Source organism: Sparus aurata, chromosome 1 (genome assembly GCF_900880675.1).
Source record: "Sparus aurata chromosome 1, fSpaAur1.1, whole genome shotgun sequence".
Lineage (NCBI taxonomy): Eukaryota > Metazoa > Chordata > Actinopteri > Spariformes > Sparidae > Sparus > Sparus aurata.
This window is the reverse complement of record NC_044187.1, coordinates 9,983,252-9,998,811: the sequence shown is the minus strand read 5'-3', so window position 1 is coordinate 9,998,811 and position 15,560 is coordinate 9,983,252. Positions and strand designations below refer to the sequence as shown.

Genomic DNA, 15,560 nt, shown 5'->3' with positions numbered 1-15,560 from the left:
TCACTGAGGCCTTGTTGCTCTGTTAAGGCAGAGTTGGAGGTGTGATGCCAGCAATTTTGCATTACGTCATTAATCTAGACTCGACTTCACAAGCTTATCTCAACTTTGTCACAGCCTTGTGGTCGTTCGGTGCAAGTACATTATTCATGTTCTCACCGTACAATCCAGACTTCTGCGATCTGTAAGAAAGAGTTTCAGACTTTGTGTCTGAGCAGCAGAACCGGATCTAATCAGGATCAGTGGCGTAATGAATATGTGAATCCAGGTGTTGGATGTTTCTGCCACCATCATATGTTTGGTGATGTCCACATATCAGAGTTTCAATAGTTTAGTAGTTTGCAGTAGTTTTTATTTAATTGTTAGTTTATTGTTTTCAGTCTAGTTTGGTTTCAGTTAGTTTCCATGGTGGGTTTTGCCAATTTCAGTTTAGGTTTCATTGTTTAAAGGTGCAAAATGTTAGAAATTACCACCTGTTGAATTCATACACAAATACCAGAATAACTGCTCACTGCTTCTAACTCTAGTTCAGTTATAGTTATAGTTACATCTGCAACACTGTACCTATATGAACATATTTAACTTAACAACAATACAGCTATTTCTTCATCGTCACTCTTTGTAGATAATTTAAGTTAATTTTGGATTTCTTTCAGCTAAAATTCTTCCATATGGTACCTTTCAAAAATGTTTTGTCTAGTATTTGTTGGTTTGTTTGGGGCAAGTTTTAAGAAGTTCAGGATAGGTACTACAATACAAACAATACTTTGTGAAGGCGATTAACTCACAGTCATGTCGACAGTACAGTTTTATATTATTTTTTAATACATTGACTCAACATTATAGAAAAACTAACATTCAGTGGGACCCTTTTCATTGAATCAGTGCAAAAGAATTAGATGAGACTTTTGTCAAGTCTTGTGCATAATAATGTTTTGAGTGTTAGTTTGGGTAAAAATTCTCTTTAAATATAAAGGATTCCTAATTACTGAATGTTTATATTATATTTATAAATTGAGGCACAGCACGGCAGAGTGACATTATTTTCCAATGCGATACAATATTTGTTAACATTAAATTTCAGTTTTGGTCTCCAAAGGGGAAATAATAAGTTTAAGAAAACTGGAAAAAAAAAAACCTTGGGCGCCGACCTCAGGAAGGGAAGAAATCTGAAAATGTTATGTTAATGGAGTGTGGTGCATTAGGGTAGAGTAGTGTACAATCATATATGAGAAAATTGTGGTGGATTTTTTAAATGTAAGACCAACACCAGAACTTTAAAGATGTCATTTCCATGTAAAAAGTTTGCAGGCTGATATCGCCAATTCTAGAAATTGTTGAGTATAAAAAAGAAAAGTTATACAATTTGACAGGATCCACCGACCGTATACTCCCTGCTTATAGATATCACCGGAACACTCTTAAAACTGTGCTGCCAGCTGACAGTCTGAGAAGGAAATTGCAAAATTTGCGACATATTAGTGTGACAGAATGTTTTGCTGATGGAGCTGTCAAAACAACCTGGTCTGCCCCTCAGGCAGCACGCATGTTTTATGCTGTTTAAAGGCAACAAAATGTGAAAGGCTGACACGATCATGTATCACAGCAGCTGTCTTCAGACTCTCACAAAGAAAATGTTCAGCAACTGCAACTCTTTATATTCTGGTTTTCCTGTGCACCATGAGTCAGCATATGAAGCTTTTCACAGGGGTAATCATACCTGTCGAGCTATTTCTGGTGGTGGTGACCTACTTTTGATATTCAGAGGCATTGGCACAAAGAGGGCAGGTGGTTCAACAACTCACAGTCTACACTGAGAGGACTGATTCGACCCATTTGATGTAGACTTATTGTTAAAAGTGAAAACTAAAAAGGGGAAATGGAAATGCAGAAATTGAAGCTCATTTTTTGATGCCTTTGCTACCTCAAGGTTTTTGTTTATTTATTTTACTGACAGTATTCTAATAGAATTCAAATACAATATCGCCAACATTGTTAGGGATAAAATGATAAAGTCATCGGCTTATTTCCTTCTTTGTCCTTGGTTTACACAGTTCAATGACCTTTACGAACACCTGAGAGATATTGTAAAAGGTAACTAATTTTGAGCAGTGTATATAAAAATGGTCATGACAGCAGCAGTGGTCCAGTCTCATAACTATTATTGACACTGTGCAGTAACATGTGCAGCCAGCAGGTGTCACTGTCTCATCAGGAGCATTTTAAACCACACACAGACAGACACACACACACACACACACACACACACACAGAGTAATGTTTTGCCTTTATCCCTCTAGGACTCTTGTTTCTGTGGGGTTAGCGATGCTCAGTCTCCAGCCAGGAAACCCAGCAGCTCATAAACAAGGTCAGAGGTTGAGCCGGTGTCCATTACAGCTCCATTTGAAACCCTCAAAGTGTTAAAGAACACATTCTCACACATACACTTCGTATCTAACCAAAAACTGTTTTTATTCGGCTAACCTTAATGTCCACATACAGTCCAGATACTGGAGAGAGCATGTCCCCCTCAGAAGCAACGGTTCATCATTTACATTCATTTAACGAGGGACAGAATTTAATTTTCACTCAGTTGTAACAACTGCTTTCAACGCACAGAAAGATAGAAGACGACCCAACATGAGTCATTTGTCAATAAAACCTCAAAAGGGGAAGATCTTTGTTATACTGCTACTGTATAACATTTTAAATCATTAACAAACATGGTCCATCCATTGAAATGGATAAAGACAGGTGATATCCACCTTTTTAGAAGAATACTTTGCTACACAGGGCTCACTGGACGAGTCCAGAATGGAAAATGTGTCGTAGGAAATACCCCGTTTGGCGTTTTGCCAAGAGTTAGATGAAAAGATTGACACCACTCTCATGTCTGTACGTAAATATATGACTGGAACCAGCAGCTATTTAGCTTAGCTTAGCTTAGCTTAGCTAAGTCAAAAGACTGGTGACAGGAGAAAACAGCTAGCTAGCAAGGTTTTGTCTGAGGGTATTCTGCGTATGAGCAACTCCAAAGCTCATCAGTTAACATATTATATCTTAACACATACTGATGTTTGAAAAAGAACAACTTGAGGTTTGAAACGGGCTTATATTTAGAAATTTAGACAGAGCCAGATTAGCTGTGTCCTGTTAGCCAAGCTAACTGAAAGCTTCAAACTTAGCGTACAAACATGAGTGTTGTATAAATCTTGACATCCAACTCCTGTCGAGAAAACTAATGAGTGGATTTCCCAAAATGTCTGACTTGGTTTTTTCTTTTGTTCAAATGTCCTTTTGTCATATGATGAGTTGCAAACAGCAGAAATGAATCAACAAAGTGCTCTTATACTTCAAAGAAAGGATAATACTGAACACTGACAAAAAATAAAAACCTTCAGATAAGAAACCTGGATTCTACAAAACCTTCAAAATCCCTCTGATGTTTCTCACCTCCTCATGCGCAAAAATAAAATAAAATAATACATGATTGGTTCCTTCGGCATCTCTGTGTTGATTACTTCACGCGTTGAATCCAAACTGTTTAACACTGGAGCGTGTCAGGTCGCACGCGAGCAACCAAACAACATATTTACGTCTTTCACAGCTGAGAATACTGGTGAAAAGACAGACACTGCAAATGTACAAGAATGTGAGGAAAAGAATAATAGGCTACATTAAAGTGCAGCGGCTTAGAGCGGACTCAGCCCCTGTAATGTTAAAGGGACAGTACGCGATGGTGACACAGTGGAGCGGTGGGATTTCAGCAACAAAGCCACATTCAAATAAGTCTCAGTTTGCACCCTTCTTTTTTGCCCATCCCATACACTACTGTACAAAGATCTGGGAATGCAGCACTGCTAAACTGAATTGTTTTTAAAGGGCTACAGAGTCCTCGTTCAACTTTGACCTACTTTACTTACCGTAGTTTTATGTGCAGTTTTTCAGTGCAATGGCATGACAGCCAGCAATCATGTCAATTCTACCTCAAAATAAAGTGGTTACGATTATTCAGATTTATGGAATATTTTAAGACTGCGATACATGTATTAAGACTGTTAGCTTAGCACTACAGCTAGCAGTAACAACAGCTCTAAAAGCGCTCTGACGTAACGTGTTACACCTAACTTGTTTAGCTGCTATGAAGCGAAAAATGACTTCTGCTATGTCGAGTACAATGTTATCATACGTAACAACATGATCAGACCAGGTTTAGTCTCGGAGCCTGAGCACTGCATGCTGACGATAACGTCGAGCTCAGAGCACAGCTGAAACTAACTACACCTGATGCTAACAAAAGAGCTAAAAATGATACGAGGACAGCCGAGTGTGAAAGGTAAGGCTCAGTTTGGAGCCACCACAGAGGATAAACCTTTTTGATTTAGGTAACAACGCTGCTTTTCGTCTTGTTCCACCTTCAGGTCAAACGTTACATTTTTCTTTTCTTCAGAATCCAACCAGGCAAAGTTGTCTCTCCATTTCTCATTCATCCAAGGAGTTTGGCCTTTTGTCTTCCTCTCCTGATGGAAGTTTGGGCCTAAGCAGAGTTCAGGTGTCAAACTCATTAAACTGCAGCTCCTCCTAAAAAGTCAGTCTACTCCTCGGAGGGCTGCTGGACGTGAAGAAATTGTTCATGTCCACTTGTTTCAGGGGTTCTTCAGCACTTGGGAGCGACAGTAAGACTCTTTATTTCTGGGTGTCTGTGATAATCTCAGTCTCCAACTGATTGAGTTTAGGCAGACATTACAAAAATGTCTCCTCCTCCTCCTCCGCCATCAGTCTGAATGTGTCTCCAGTAAGGTGTTAAAGACGCCGGGGGCTTGGGCACCAAGGAGTGTCTGGGTACAGCAGACAATGGACCGACCTGAACCTGAGAAAGAGACGGAAATGAGTGTCACAATGCCTGGAAGCTGCCAACTGGGGATTTCAAAATAAGGCCGTGAGTACAATTAGTCCAGTGCTCACACACACACACACACACACACACAATGAACAAAGCCAGGAAACTTGTCGTAGTAGTAAAACATTCACAACAAGGAGTGCTTACATAAAGGAGAGATGTAGTACACATGTTTTAAAACTGAAGCTTTTCCTGAAACAGACACAAATACAATATACAGCGTGTACTATCGATTGTTTGAAAAGACTTTGAATCTTTTTCACTTGACCCCGTCGGTCAATAGGTCAACAAGGCCGCCCCTCCCCCTCCCCCCCATCAGGGTCTATTGACAAGGTACATAAATAATGACAATTCAACACACAATGATACAATAACTGACAAGAGGTCAAGCGCACAAGCAGCAGAAACAAGGGAAGGAGGGAGAACACAAAACAAATCCCCTTCGTGTCAGGAAGACTTTTGTGTTTCATCCCTCGCATTGTTTTGCTCTCGTGAATGTTGTTCCTCTGTGTGGCGTCTACGCTGTGAGTATTCACAGACAAGGCCGCCTTCTGTGTCGGACTGGGCACCGCACACCGGATCCTCTGTCAGACTGAAAGGCACTCAAGTTTCGTCCATTTTCAGTCCAAACAATGCATTGATTAATTAAGTCGGTGAGATGAGAGAGCTTTTTTCCTAGCCGTCTAATTAAAGCAACATTACGTAACTTTTTTTAAAAACCCTAAAATAACAGCTTCAAAGTCACGTTGACTGTAACGGGGTGAATGGTGTCTCTGTTGTTTCTGCTCGGATCGCAGCGTTACACACACGTCTGCTTCTTGTACATTACGCCTGACGAATTGTAACAGACCTGGGATATTTATTTACGACAGTGGTGTTGCGCTCAAACTGTGGACAACGTTTTTCTGATTTCAGCCTCGTTACGGTGAGGATTTGATTCTTTACTTTGTCTTTTGTGATCACAAACTGAAACTGTCTCTGCAAAACAATACCATGGAAATTGCAACTGAAAGCGATCGCGAGTTGCAGCCCCAGATGTTTTTCTGACAGCCGCATATTGCAAACAGCGAACATCAAAGTCGTCAAACAAAGCAGTGATGGAGGAGATGAGGGAACGGTCCAGAGTGCGGCTTCATTTCAGACAGAAAGGTGACAACAGTGCCAGCTGTAATGTCTGTAAAATGATCCTTTCACGCCGGTGAAAAACATTCACAATACGCTGAAAAATGTTGTGTGCAACATGGGCTTAAAGTTCACGAATGCCATTTCATATTGTGTTCAGAATCGGGCACAATGAAATAGTTGTGTTGATGCTGAGGAAGCCCTAATGGCAGGGGAATAAAGTCTTATCAATTCCCACCCCTAGTTCTTTCCCACAATTAATACAAAGAGAGATATTTTACCTTGTCGGGTCTTCATCTATTGAAAATGCTCCTTTCAGGTAGACTGTGTTCCTGCTGTTTTCCACTGTGCCGTAGCTGAGCGTCACCTGATGGACGGACAGCAAAACATAGTTTAGACAGCTGGCAGATGAGCACGTCTGTGTGAGAGTGTCTCTGCGTGTGTGTGTATGTGTGTGTGTGTGTGTGTGTGTGTGTGAGGTTACCTGGCTGTGTGTGTCTGACACCAGTCCCAGGTTCTCCAGGTGAGAGTGGAACAACGCCGAGCGGATGAGGCTCACGCCGAGCAGCGCCTCCACGATGTACCCAACGGTGCAGTCGTCAGGGAGGCGGATGTGCTCAGCTGTCGACATGAAAGTGCCGTCACTGGCCGGAGAGAGAAGCGGAGGACGTGCGTTTGACGATGGAGCTGACAAAAACACCAATACATTCTCAGAACTGATCATAGTAAAGGATTTACCTCGCCCAGGGCTTCATCTTGAGGGCGAGGCCGTGGCTCAGACAGAATCCTGCTCCTCCTGTGGCGAACCAGAAACGCACCTGCCTCTGCACACAACACACACACACACACACACACACACACAGCATGAATGAAGGAGCTGCCATCATGTATGTGAAAAGCATTTCACTGTTTGGTTTAATTAACATTTTCATGTATTAATGATGTTCATTATAACATGTTTATTTTACAGTAATCTATAAATGAATAAAACTTTACCATCTCAGCGGTGCCAAGCCTCTCTGTGGCCTCGATCGGTCGCTCGAGGCTCGGCCGGCCGATGTAGACGTCCTGAGTGTGGCTGTACTGAGACAAGAGCTTCAACAGGGGGCCGACGTTCAGGTAGTTGTCATCATCGACGTGACAGAACCACCTGCAACAGACGACGCCGAGGGTCAGGAGAATGCTTTCTGTGTGCGTGTTTGTGACGTGTGTTTGCTTCGCAGTGCGTCTTACTTCTTGCCGGACTTTATGAAAGCGTCGTACTCCAGAGCCATTTTACAGGAGAGGGCCTGACGGTTGTGTGCCGCTGAACAGTTGGTGTTGATCAGGTGAGCTCCTGGTAATGACAAACAAACATAAAATCAATGACCGACTCTGGCACAGCTGCGGTTAATGACTTTAAATGAGAAATAAAATAACATAAGATGTTTTCTTGATGAAGTAACTCTGAATCAATGTTCACTCCAGAAGCAATGAGGTGCTTAAAAATGCGATCCTGTCATTAAGTCGAAAAAAACAACCTCATAAAAACCCTCATTACGCATTCTTCTGCGCTGAGTTGAACATTGCATCCGATTGGCGAGAAGAATACCTCATTGAAAGTAAAACAATTCCATGAGTAAGATGAAGAACGGCCTGTTGATTAAACCGAAGCGACTTCCTGCACTTCAGGGAAACACAGTTTTGCTCAGTCAGCAGCCGTGTTCCTGCTTTCCTGCTCGCAGACCGCAGATAACGCTGCTGCTACTCAGCAAAACTGTGTGTGTGTGTGTGTGTGTGTGTGTGTGTGTGTGTGTGTGTGTGTGCATGCAGCTCACCCATCCTTTTCCTCAACTTCTCGTCCTCTCCATCAGTGAACACGTACGTCTGTGGAAAAGAAAGCAAACACACACACACACAGTTCATGTTATTCCAGCAGCATGCAGTGACCAGCAGGGAAACACAAACACCAGCTCACAGAAGCGCCCACTGCTACGCCGTCATTGTTCGTGGATGATTGTTTACGATCTCAGGTGAGGCTCCACCTGTTTCCTCGGGCACACACACACTGACACACACACACACTGACACACACACACACACACTGCAGCAGCAGCAAGTATTGCTGATATTGGATGGAAGCCAAGGCAAAGGTTAGCCTCTTGTCTATCAGCAGCAGAGCAGCTGTAGCTCTGTGTGTGTTTGTGTGTACGCGGGTGTTTATGCGATGAGTGACGGGGTCGAGGGTCACCGCGCACTCAGGAAGCCGTGTAGACCCCTCGACTTTCCACAGGAAGTAAACACACACGCTGGGTGCACACACAGAGCGGGCTGTAAATACCCCTCGGCTCTGACAATGAGGTTAAACGGGCTGAATCTCAGTTTTCAGTCCAGGCAGTTCACGCCGACGCTGGGTGAGCGCTGTGTTTTTTGTTTTATTTTCTTCTTTGGCCTTTATATGGCTTTATTTGTAGAACAGCTCAAGAAATTATATGAAACAGGGTGAGAGAGAGGGAGAGTGACATGCAGCAACCCAGAGGAAAATTTGACCACTCAAAGCTTGCTCCTTTATGGCTATGGAGCCGTAAAGGAGCTCAGCGAGAGTTCTCATTTCAGTCTCGTTGTAGTCTTTTTTGGTCTCAAACATTTCTCATTTGTTTCTCCTAAAATTCCTTAGGAGCAATAGGTGAGACTTGAGACTTTACCGCTTAAACCTTGCTCCTTTCCAGCACTGGGGAGACATTCTGAAACTTCATTGACAGCTTGATGAGATCTCCTTTGAAACTTACTGGGAGCCCAAGTTGAGATTTTCTGCACCTGTTTCTCGGGAGAAACAATTGAGAAACAGGAGAAATCAGCCACAGCCTCACTTTGGTCTCAGATAGATCTCATAGTTGTCTAGGAGAAATGAATGAGACACTACTGAGATCTCTTTTCCAATTTTCGTTTCCTCTGGGAAAGGGCCCACGGCCGGGACTCCAACCCGGTTCTGCTGCAGCGAGGACAAAGCCTCTGTACATGGGACACCCGCTCTATTAAATGAGCTAAATGGCGCCCGGTGTGGGATTTTTTATACACGGTACCCAAGTTTAAGGACAGTGCAGCGGGACAACATGTATCATGAACTTGTAGAAAAGAGTTTTTATGGCCAAAGAGGCTACTGTTCGTACTTTACATTGTACATTCATACATTGTCAGGGATTAGCAGGTAAAGTGTTGGAGGTAAAAAAAAAAAAGGGAATTTGATCTGATGATTGATGAGAAGTGAAGGGACCAATCTTAGAACTTCTTCATCATAGATCATTGCTCCATCATGGCTAAAAAAAAACCATCCAAGTGTCCCAATTTAAAACTGGGCTGGATTTAGCTGTAAAGTCATTGTTTTGACGTCTTAGTTGGAAACAACATAAGAGTGTTTCAGCTGCACTTGAGTGACTGCATTTCAGTGTCTATATAAGACGTACCTAACAATGAAATATAGTCAATTTAAATGTTGTTAAAGAATGGCTCTTTGTGTCGCTGAAGTCTATAAAATGTTTACTTTTCAATGGAAGATGCCAAGATGACTCCGCATAATCAACAGATCAATACTAACTGGGTTGCTGCAGTGCTGGCCTGGCAGAAAATCCAGGCCAGAAGATCCTAAAGTCTGCTGATGTTTGTGTATTTTAGCCATCAGACGTTACCTGACTTGATGCCAAACAATAAAGATGCGTTCGCTTTTACCTTGATGATTAAAAATGTCTTCCCTCAAAAGGCCTAAAATTAATTATAATTCACACGTCTAAAGTGCAGATAAAAGCCAGAACGTGAATAATGCAACATTGTTTTATTTCACGCCCTTTAGTTCGGGGACGGTGTGTGCAAAATGTGCCCCGACACTTTCTGAGTGCACTTTGCAACCTTCCTGCCAGGCAGCACGAGTTCAATAATAAATCTCCGGTCTGAGTTCTGTGTGATCACATCAGTGATGGAGAGAACAGAAAGACAGGCTGAGAGAGAGAGAGAGAGTCCAGCCAGCTGTGAGGTTTTGTCAATCTCTTCACTCTGAGCCCTTTTAAGCCTCCAGAGAGCCGTCAGCTTCTTGTTAGAGTGTGTGTCTGTGTCATACCAGTGGTGTGTGCTCGGGCCAAGCTGGGTGTGGAGGCAGGAGGTGGAGGAGGGTGGAGGGGGTCAGTGTGAAGAGAGAAAATGTGGGTTTTGGGGGGGGGGGGGGTTGGTGTATCGGCAGGAGTTGAACTTTATAACACAGGAAACAACAACAACCGAGACAGGAGAAAGTTGTGTCTGTGTGTGTGTGTGTGTGTGTGTGTGTGTGTGTGTGTGTGTGTGTGTGTGTGTGTGTGTGTGTGTGTGTGTGTGCGTGCATGTTTACTCTTGCGATCCGACACATTTTTAGCTTCCCATGAGAAATCTGGAGTGGTTCCCAAGGCATCTGTGTTTGTGAAGGTAACACTGTGAGAACGTGTGCGCCGCTGTATTTCCATTACTCAGCAGTCTAACGGTATAGAGGTGTGTCTGGGAAACAGGTAGAGTTACACACACCTGAGCGTGAGAGCAGATGTAGGAATGTGTCACACACACACCTTTACATAGACTTGCATTGCCTTGTTTCCGCACAGTTTACGCCGCCGCGGTTCAGTGCAAGGAAGCGCATTTCTTTGTGGTAGGATAGAAATGCACGGGAGAAGATCTTATCAGCTACGCCGAGGAGGTTGTGTTTTCACCTCTGGCAGTTTGTTGGTTTGTAGGCAGGATTACACAAAAACTACTGGACAGATTTCAATGAAACTTGGACGGAGGATGGGTCTTGGCCCAGAATAGAGCCCCTCATGTTTTGGTGTGGATCCAGGAAGTTTCATCCCAGAACAATCATCTGTTTTTAGATGGCTGGCATCTATGAATTGGTTCAATATCATGCAGAGCCTCATAAAAATCCTGATCTGGGAGATTTAAATATGTTTTATTTGCCCTTGGATAAGGCTTGCTCGAGTTAAAGGGGATTGTTGGCTGAGGTATACACTCTACCGAGTGCCATTCTAGTTTGTTTTGTATGCACACGGAGCATCATCCAGACAAAAACTGCACTGTGACAGATAATAAAGGAGGTGAGCTTGCTGGGTGTGCAACCAGTTTTGTAAAATACTTAAGACAAATCAAACACTCTGCAACCATTCCAACTTATATTTCACACAGCTAGCATGCTAGCAATGTTAGCTAAATATGCCATAAATAAAGCTGTATTACACCTATAAATGAGATTGCTAATTTGTTGCACGGTCTGTCCAAAACCCGTCGTAGAGCTACGACATCTTTTGGAGTTAACAGAGGTTCCCATAGGAATGAATCCACTTGTTGACTCATATGTACAGAGAGCTGCGTGGAAACGAAGCATTACCCTAATCTTAACCTTAACCTGACCCTAATCTTAACCACTGACCCCCAAAATCATCTGTTTTCCAATATGGACGCAGCTTTTGTCCCCAGTTGCACCACCTGTCCCCAATTAACTCTGGTCTCGAGTCTGAAAAGTGTCCTCGAAAGCATCCCAAGTCGTACCCGCACTCACACACATCAGCTGATCCCTCCACATAAGCTCTATTTACATGTCAACAGTCTCTGTGCAGCACGAGACGAGGCTCGAACGAGTCCTCTGAGGTTCAAATGGAAATCACAACGACCGCTGTACGTTCCACAGCCGTGTCTGCATTCGATTAGGAGCTTTGAAGCCGCTGGGTGCAGCTCACCACAGTCCCATGTGTTTTACAGCAACAGATTCATCTTTGACTCACTCACCACTGTGACTCAAACCAAAAGAGCTGTCTATTCGCACCGTTTGATCTCAAATATTTATCTCCGAGGCTCTTCACAGCTGAGGCTCCCCGCGAGTCCAACAGCTTTCTTTCAGATCCAGAAGTCATGTTACAACTCCTCCAGATCACAGGACGGCTGGTTTAATGACTTGGACAAGATGTCTTCAGGAATTGGTAGCAGAGAATTGAGATTTAGAGCCGCGCTTATTAGTCGTTTCACTGACAAAATATATAGTTCTGGTAATGTATCAAGTAAAAATCTGAGTTTCCAGTTACTTAAATGCCAATATTTGCTGGTTTTCTTACACTTCTACTGTAGTAAACTGAATATCTTTGGGTTTTAGGACTGCTGGATGAAAAAAAAACAACAACATGTGAATGGGCTCTTTTCATTTTTTACTCAAATAGTCAAACAACTGTATGATAGAAAACCCTGAATTGTATTTTAAAACTCCAGCAGTCATTAAAGCACTCGAGTAGAACGCAAATATCAGCAGTCAAGCATCAAAAGTAAAAGTAATCAGGCTGGTAAAATAGCTTCAGTGCCAGAAATAACTTCAGCTGTCTGTAAAATACACTTAGTGGTGTTTAAAAAGACAATATTGCAGTGGAACGGAAGTAGACAGGTGACTGGAAAACACAAGTAGCGCAAATTGTGTCACTGAAACGTAAACCTAACTTCCCTCTACTATTTCACAGCCACGACGAATCAGTTTTCACGACGTTTGAAGCCGCCGTTTACGATGCAGACGACCTTGAGTGTCGCTGCTGTGTGTGTGTGTGTGTGTGTGTGTGTGTGTGTGTGTGTGTATCGACGACAGCCCCAACAACTGTTTTGTTGTACTTGGGAGTCTTGAAACGCACATCTGCATCTCACTGAGACCACTTGAGGAAATCCCGGGTTCATTCATCCACTATAGAGTTTCCTCGTTACGTCCCCTGCCTGTATTATGTCAACACATTGAGCAGCAGTGTGGTCGGGGGCCCCATCAGGCCCCCCCCCCCCCCCCCCTCTCAGATCTCCCTCTCATACATTACAAAGGCCTCTATCTCTGTTTTATGAGTCGCTGGCAGGCCGGATCAAAGAGGCAGCGTCTTCTGGAAACCACTCGCATTTGAGGGGGTTTATAACTTGATTGCAACTGCAGCAGCAGGGAGGAGACGAGGGGAATATTTACTATACATGCACAACTTCCCCCCCCCCCTTGATATTCACAGCAGATCAACACTTTGCATGAGGGCCAGATGATGTACAGCTGAGCTCTGATCTTAATGAATAAGCACTGATCTGACATGAAAGGGTTTTTTTTTTCCCCCCCTCTCCATGTGACCCATCACACAAAACACAAGATCTAAATGACTCACCAGTACATTAAAGTACAGCCTGTTTGTTCTCATGCATGACTGGGACTGGCACTACATTAAATCACACACAGGCTGTTGATTAATCACTTTCTGGAAGGTTTTGATTCATATTAATGCTCAGAATTGAAGCATATGCATAGATTGTTTTAACTGTATAAAACCCGTAAAGTTTGGCCCCATTCCCTCCACTGGCTCACCTGTTGCATGTTCCTGGAGATCCAGGTGTCCAGCAGCAGATCCAGCCTCTGCCGGTGATACCTCCCGGTGGTTTTCACCGCTATGAACAGATCCTCCGGGGAGAGACGCTCCACCGGCGCGGGGGGAGCGCTCCTCCGCGCGGGGCCGCTCATCGCTCTCCTCTCTCGGGTCAGTTTCTTGAAATACGCCGAGAAAACTTTTCCGCCCGGCGCCGCGACCGGAGGCTCCACCGGGTCTCCGCTGCTCGGGTGACCGACGGTGACGACCAGCATGCCGGTCACGAGCAGACAGGTGACCGCGGCGGCGGCAGCGCGCGGTGCTGCAGCCGAGCTGAAGGTGATCATTGATCCACCGGCGGGTTTCCACATTGTGACGGAGCGGGTGGTGTTACAGCTTCATTCATGGACGGAAGGAAGGCTGAGAGGACTGTTTACAACATCTCCACAGTGGACACACAACCGGCGGCCGATCAGTCTGCGTCCTTCAGTGGATGATGACCTCCTGCTGCTTTATTCCACTGAAGTTATAAACTCCTCCAGTGGGCGGGGCCGGGCCCGGGCGAGCCAATAGCCGGTTTGAGCGCTCGGGTGTGGGCGGAGTTAACCAGCAGAGAGGCGGCGAGTCCTCCGGATGAAGAAGCACATGGCAGAGAGCAGGCAGACTTCACTCAGCCTCCACAGAGATGGTCAAACGAAAGTCTCAAGGTCTTTCACTGGGAAGAGAAGGTGAAGACAAAATGTAAAAACAAAGAGGATGAAGTGTGTAATCCACAAAAGTTAAAAATCAAGATTTGTTGGATTTGTCTTCTCTGAGATTTAGGGTTTGAATTTCTCACCTCAGTTGTTGGAACAGCCGGATGTTATTTACTAAAGTCAGCTTTAAAACAATGTAAAACCCATAAAAACCTCAGAATCACGAAGCAAAGTAGACAAATACATTAACATTGGACAAACTAAACAGTTTAAACAATTTAAAGTTATTAATCTACTTTACTTGGGTCATGTTGAGGTAATCTGTGTCCTAGATTTCTTTTAAAGTGAAGTCTTTGTCAGGTTTCACAGCTTCATTATCTTAAAGTCTGCTGAGTGGATTCATCTGCAAGTGTTAGGATTTCTTGCACCGAATTCTGGGCAGTTGCTGCGTTAAATATTTCCAGTTTCGCTGAACAATACCGTGAACACATTTGATTTCCTGTTGGTTTTCCTCACTATTGAAGATTCAGTCCTTCTGACACAAAGAACAGCAACAGCTGCTCTTCTTGGCACGACTTGTTCCTTCATTGGTAGAAAAAAAAAAAACATGCAAACTCGCTCATATGAGACTTATTGAAAAATGAGAAGTATGAGGGGGGTAGAGAGAGACTGAATGTTAAGCAGTGTTTTGATTATTGCGAAAACAAACAGTGATGACTTATCTTAAAATGTGTGGAACTCATACAGCAAATTTCCCTCTCACATGTTCTGTTCAGTGAAAAAATGGAGAGTTTCAACTCTCACACAATGCATGCTGGGAAGTCTGCAAATATGATGATCATGTTTGGGGTTTTTTTTAGGTGTTGATTGAACCGTTTACTGCATTTTCATCCAACTCGTTATTTCAAGCCACACGACTTCATTATAAACGTCTGAAATTAGAGAATAAACAAAGTTAAGTTGAATCAATTTGAACTTGCATGTACACGTTAATTAGAGTGTGTTCTTCCGCTTAAGGCCTGCGGCACGATGCCTTTTGTCTCTGATGGTTTGAATACACTGATGGATGATGAATCAGAAGAATAAAGCGACAACAGAAAGTGTGTTAGAAAAGCGTTTTTCCACCAGCTTCAAACCAGCTTCAGCGCTCGAGTCAACGCTGTTCTTCAACTCGTTCGGTGTGTTGATGATGGTGATTCAGATCTCTTTAAACCTTTTCAGTGAACCCTCGCGCTCTGTGTAGGCAGTATCTGCTTTGGTTCATTCATTCACATTTTCTTTTCCTTCAATCCAGCACCTGTCTTTTGGTGTTTTTTCGAGGCCTAACAGGAATCAGCACCACCGAAAACTGCTGCTCTCACAGAGTTAATGTTAGCTTATATCTCTCAGCTACCGAGGCCCCTCAAAACTGTCATGACACGAAGATTAGAATGTGATCGTAATGGCGCGTTTTTCATTTCTAATATGTTGGATAACTCAGCACATTGCAGGTGT

The 15,560-nt window shown here is 43.5% G+C and overlaps 1 protein-coding gene across 1 annotated transcript; it reads right to left on the bottom strand.

Annotated features, from left to right (window-relative positions):
• Window positions 1-2,444: 2,444 nt before the first annotated feature.
• Window positions 2,445-13,944, bottom strand: LOC115585028 (beta-1,3-N-acetylglucosaminyltransferase lunatic fringe-like). The gene is made up of 8 exons (XM_030423041.1): window positions 13,374-13,944; window positions 7,837-7,885; window positions 7,253-7,355; window positions 7,016-7,169; window positions 6,758-6,843; window positions 6,504-6,663; window positions 6,301-6,386; window positions 2,445-4,867 (listed from the first exon to the last, which is right to left on the bottom strand). Exons 1-8 carry the CDS (start codon window positions 13,740-13,742, stop codon window positions 4,801-4,803), a joined length of 1,074 nt encoding a protein of 357 aa, XP_030278901.1. The 5' UTR covers window positions 13,743-13,944; the 3' UTR covers window positions 2,445-4,800.
• Window positions 13,945-15,560: the final 1,616 nt, after the last annotated feature.

What these genes read in the sequence shown, in the direction of transcription:
- LOC115585028 (XM_030423041.1), bottom strand. Translation starts at nt 13,742, where the DNA reads ATGTGGAAACCCGCCGGTGGATCAATGATCACCTTCAGCTCGGCTGCA. An exon ending in TCTCCAGGAACATGCAACAG is followed by an intron (nt 7,886 to 13,373) that starts GTGAGCCAGTGG and finishes TCTTTTCCACAG; the next exon opens with ACGTACGTGTTCACTGATGG. An exon ending in GAAGTTGAGGAAAAGGATGG is followed by an intron (nt 7,356 to 7,836) that starts GTGAGCTGCATG and finishes TGTCATTACCAG; the next exon opens with GAGCTCACCTGATCAACACC.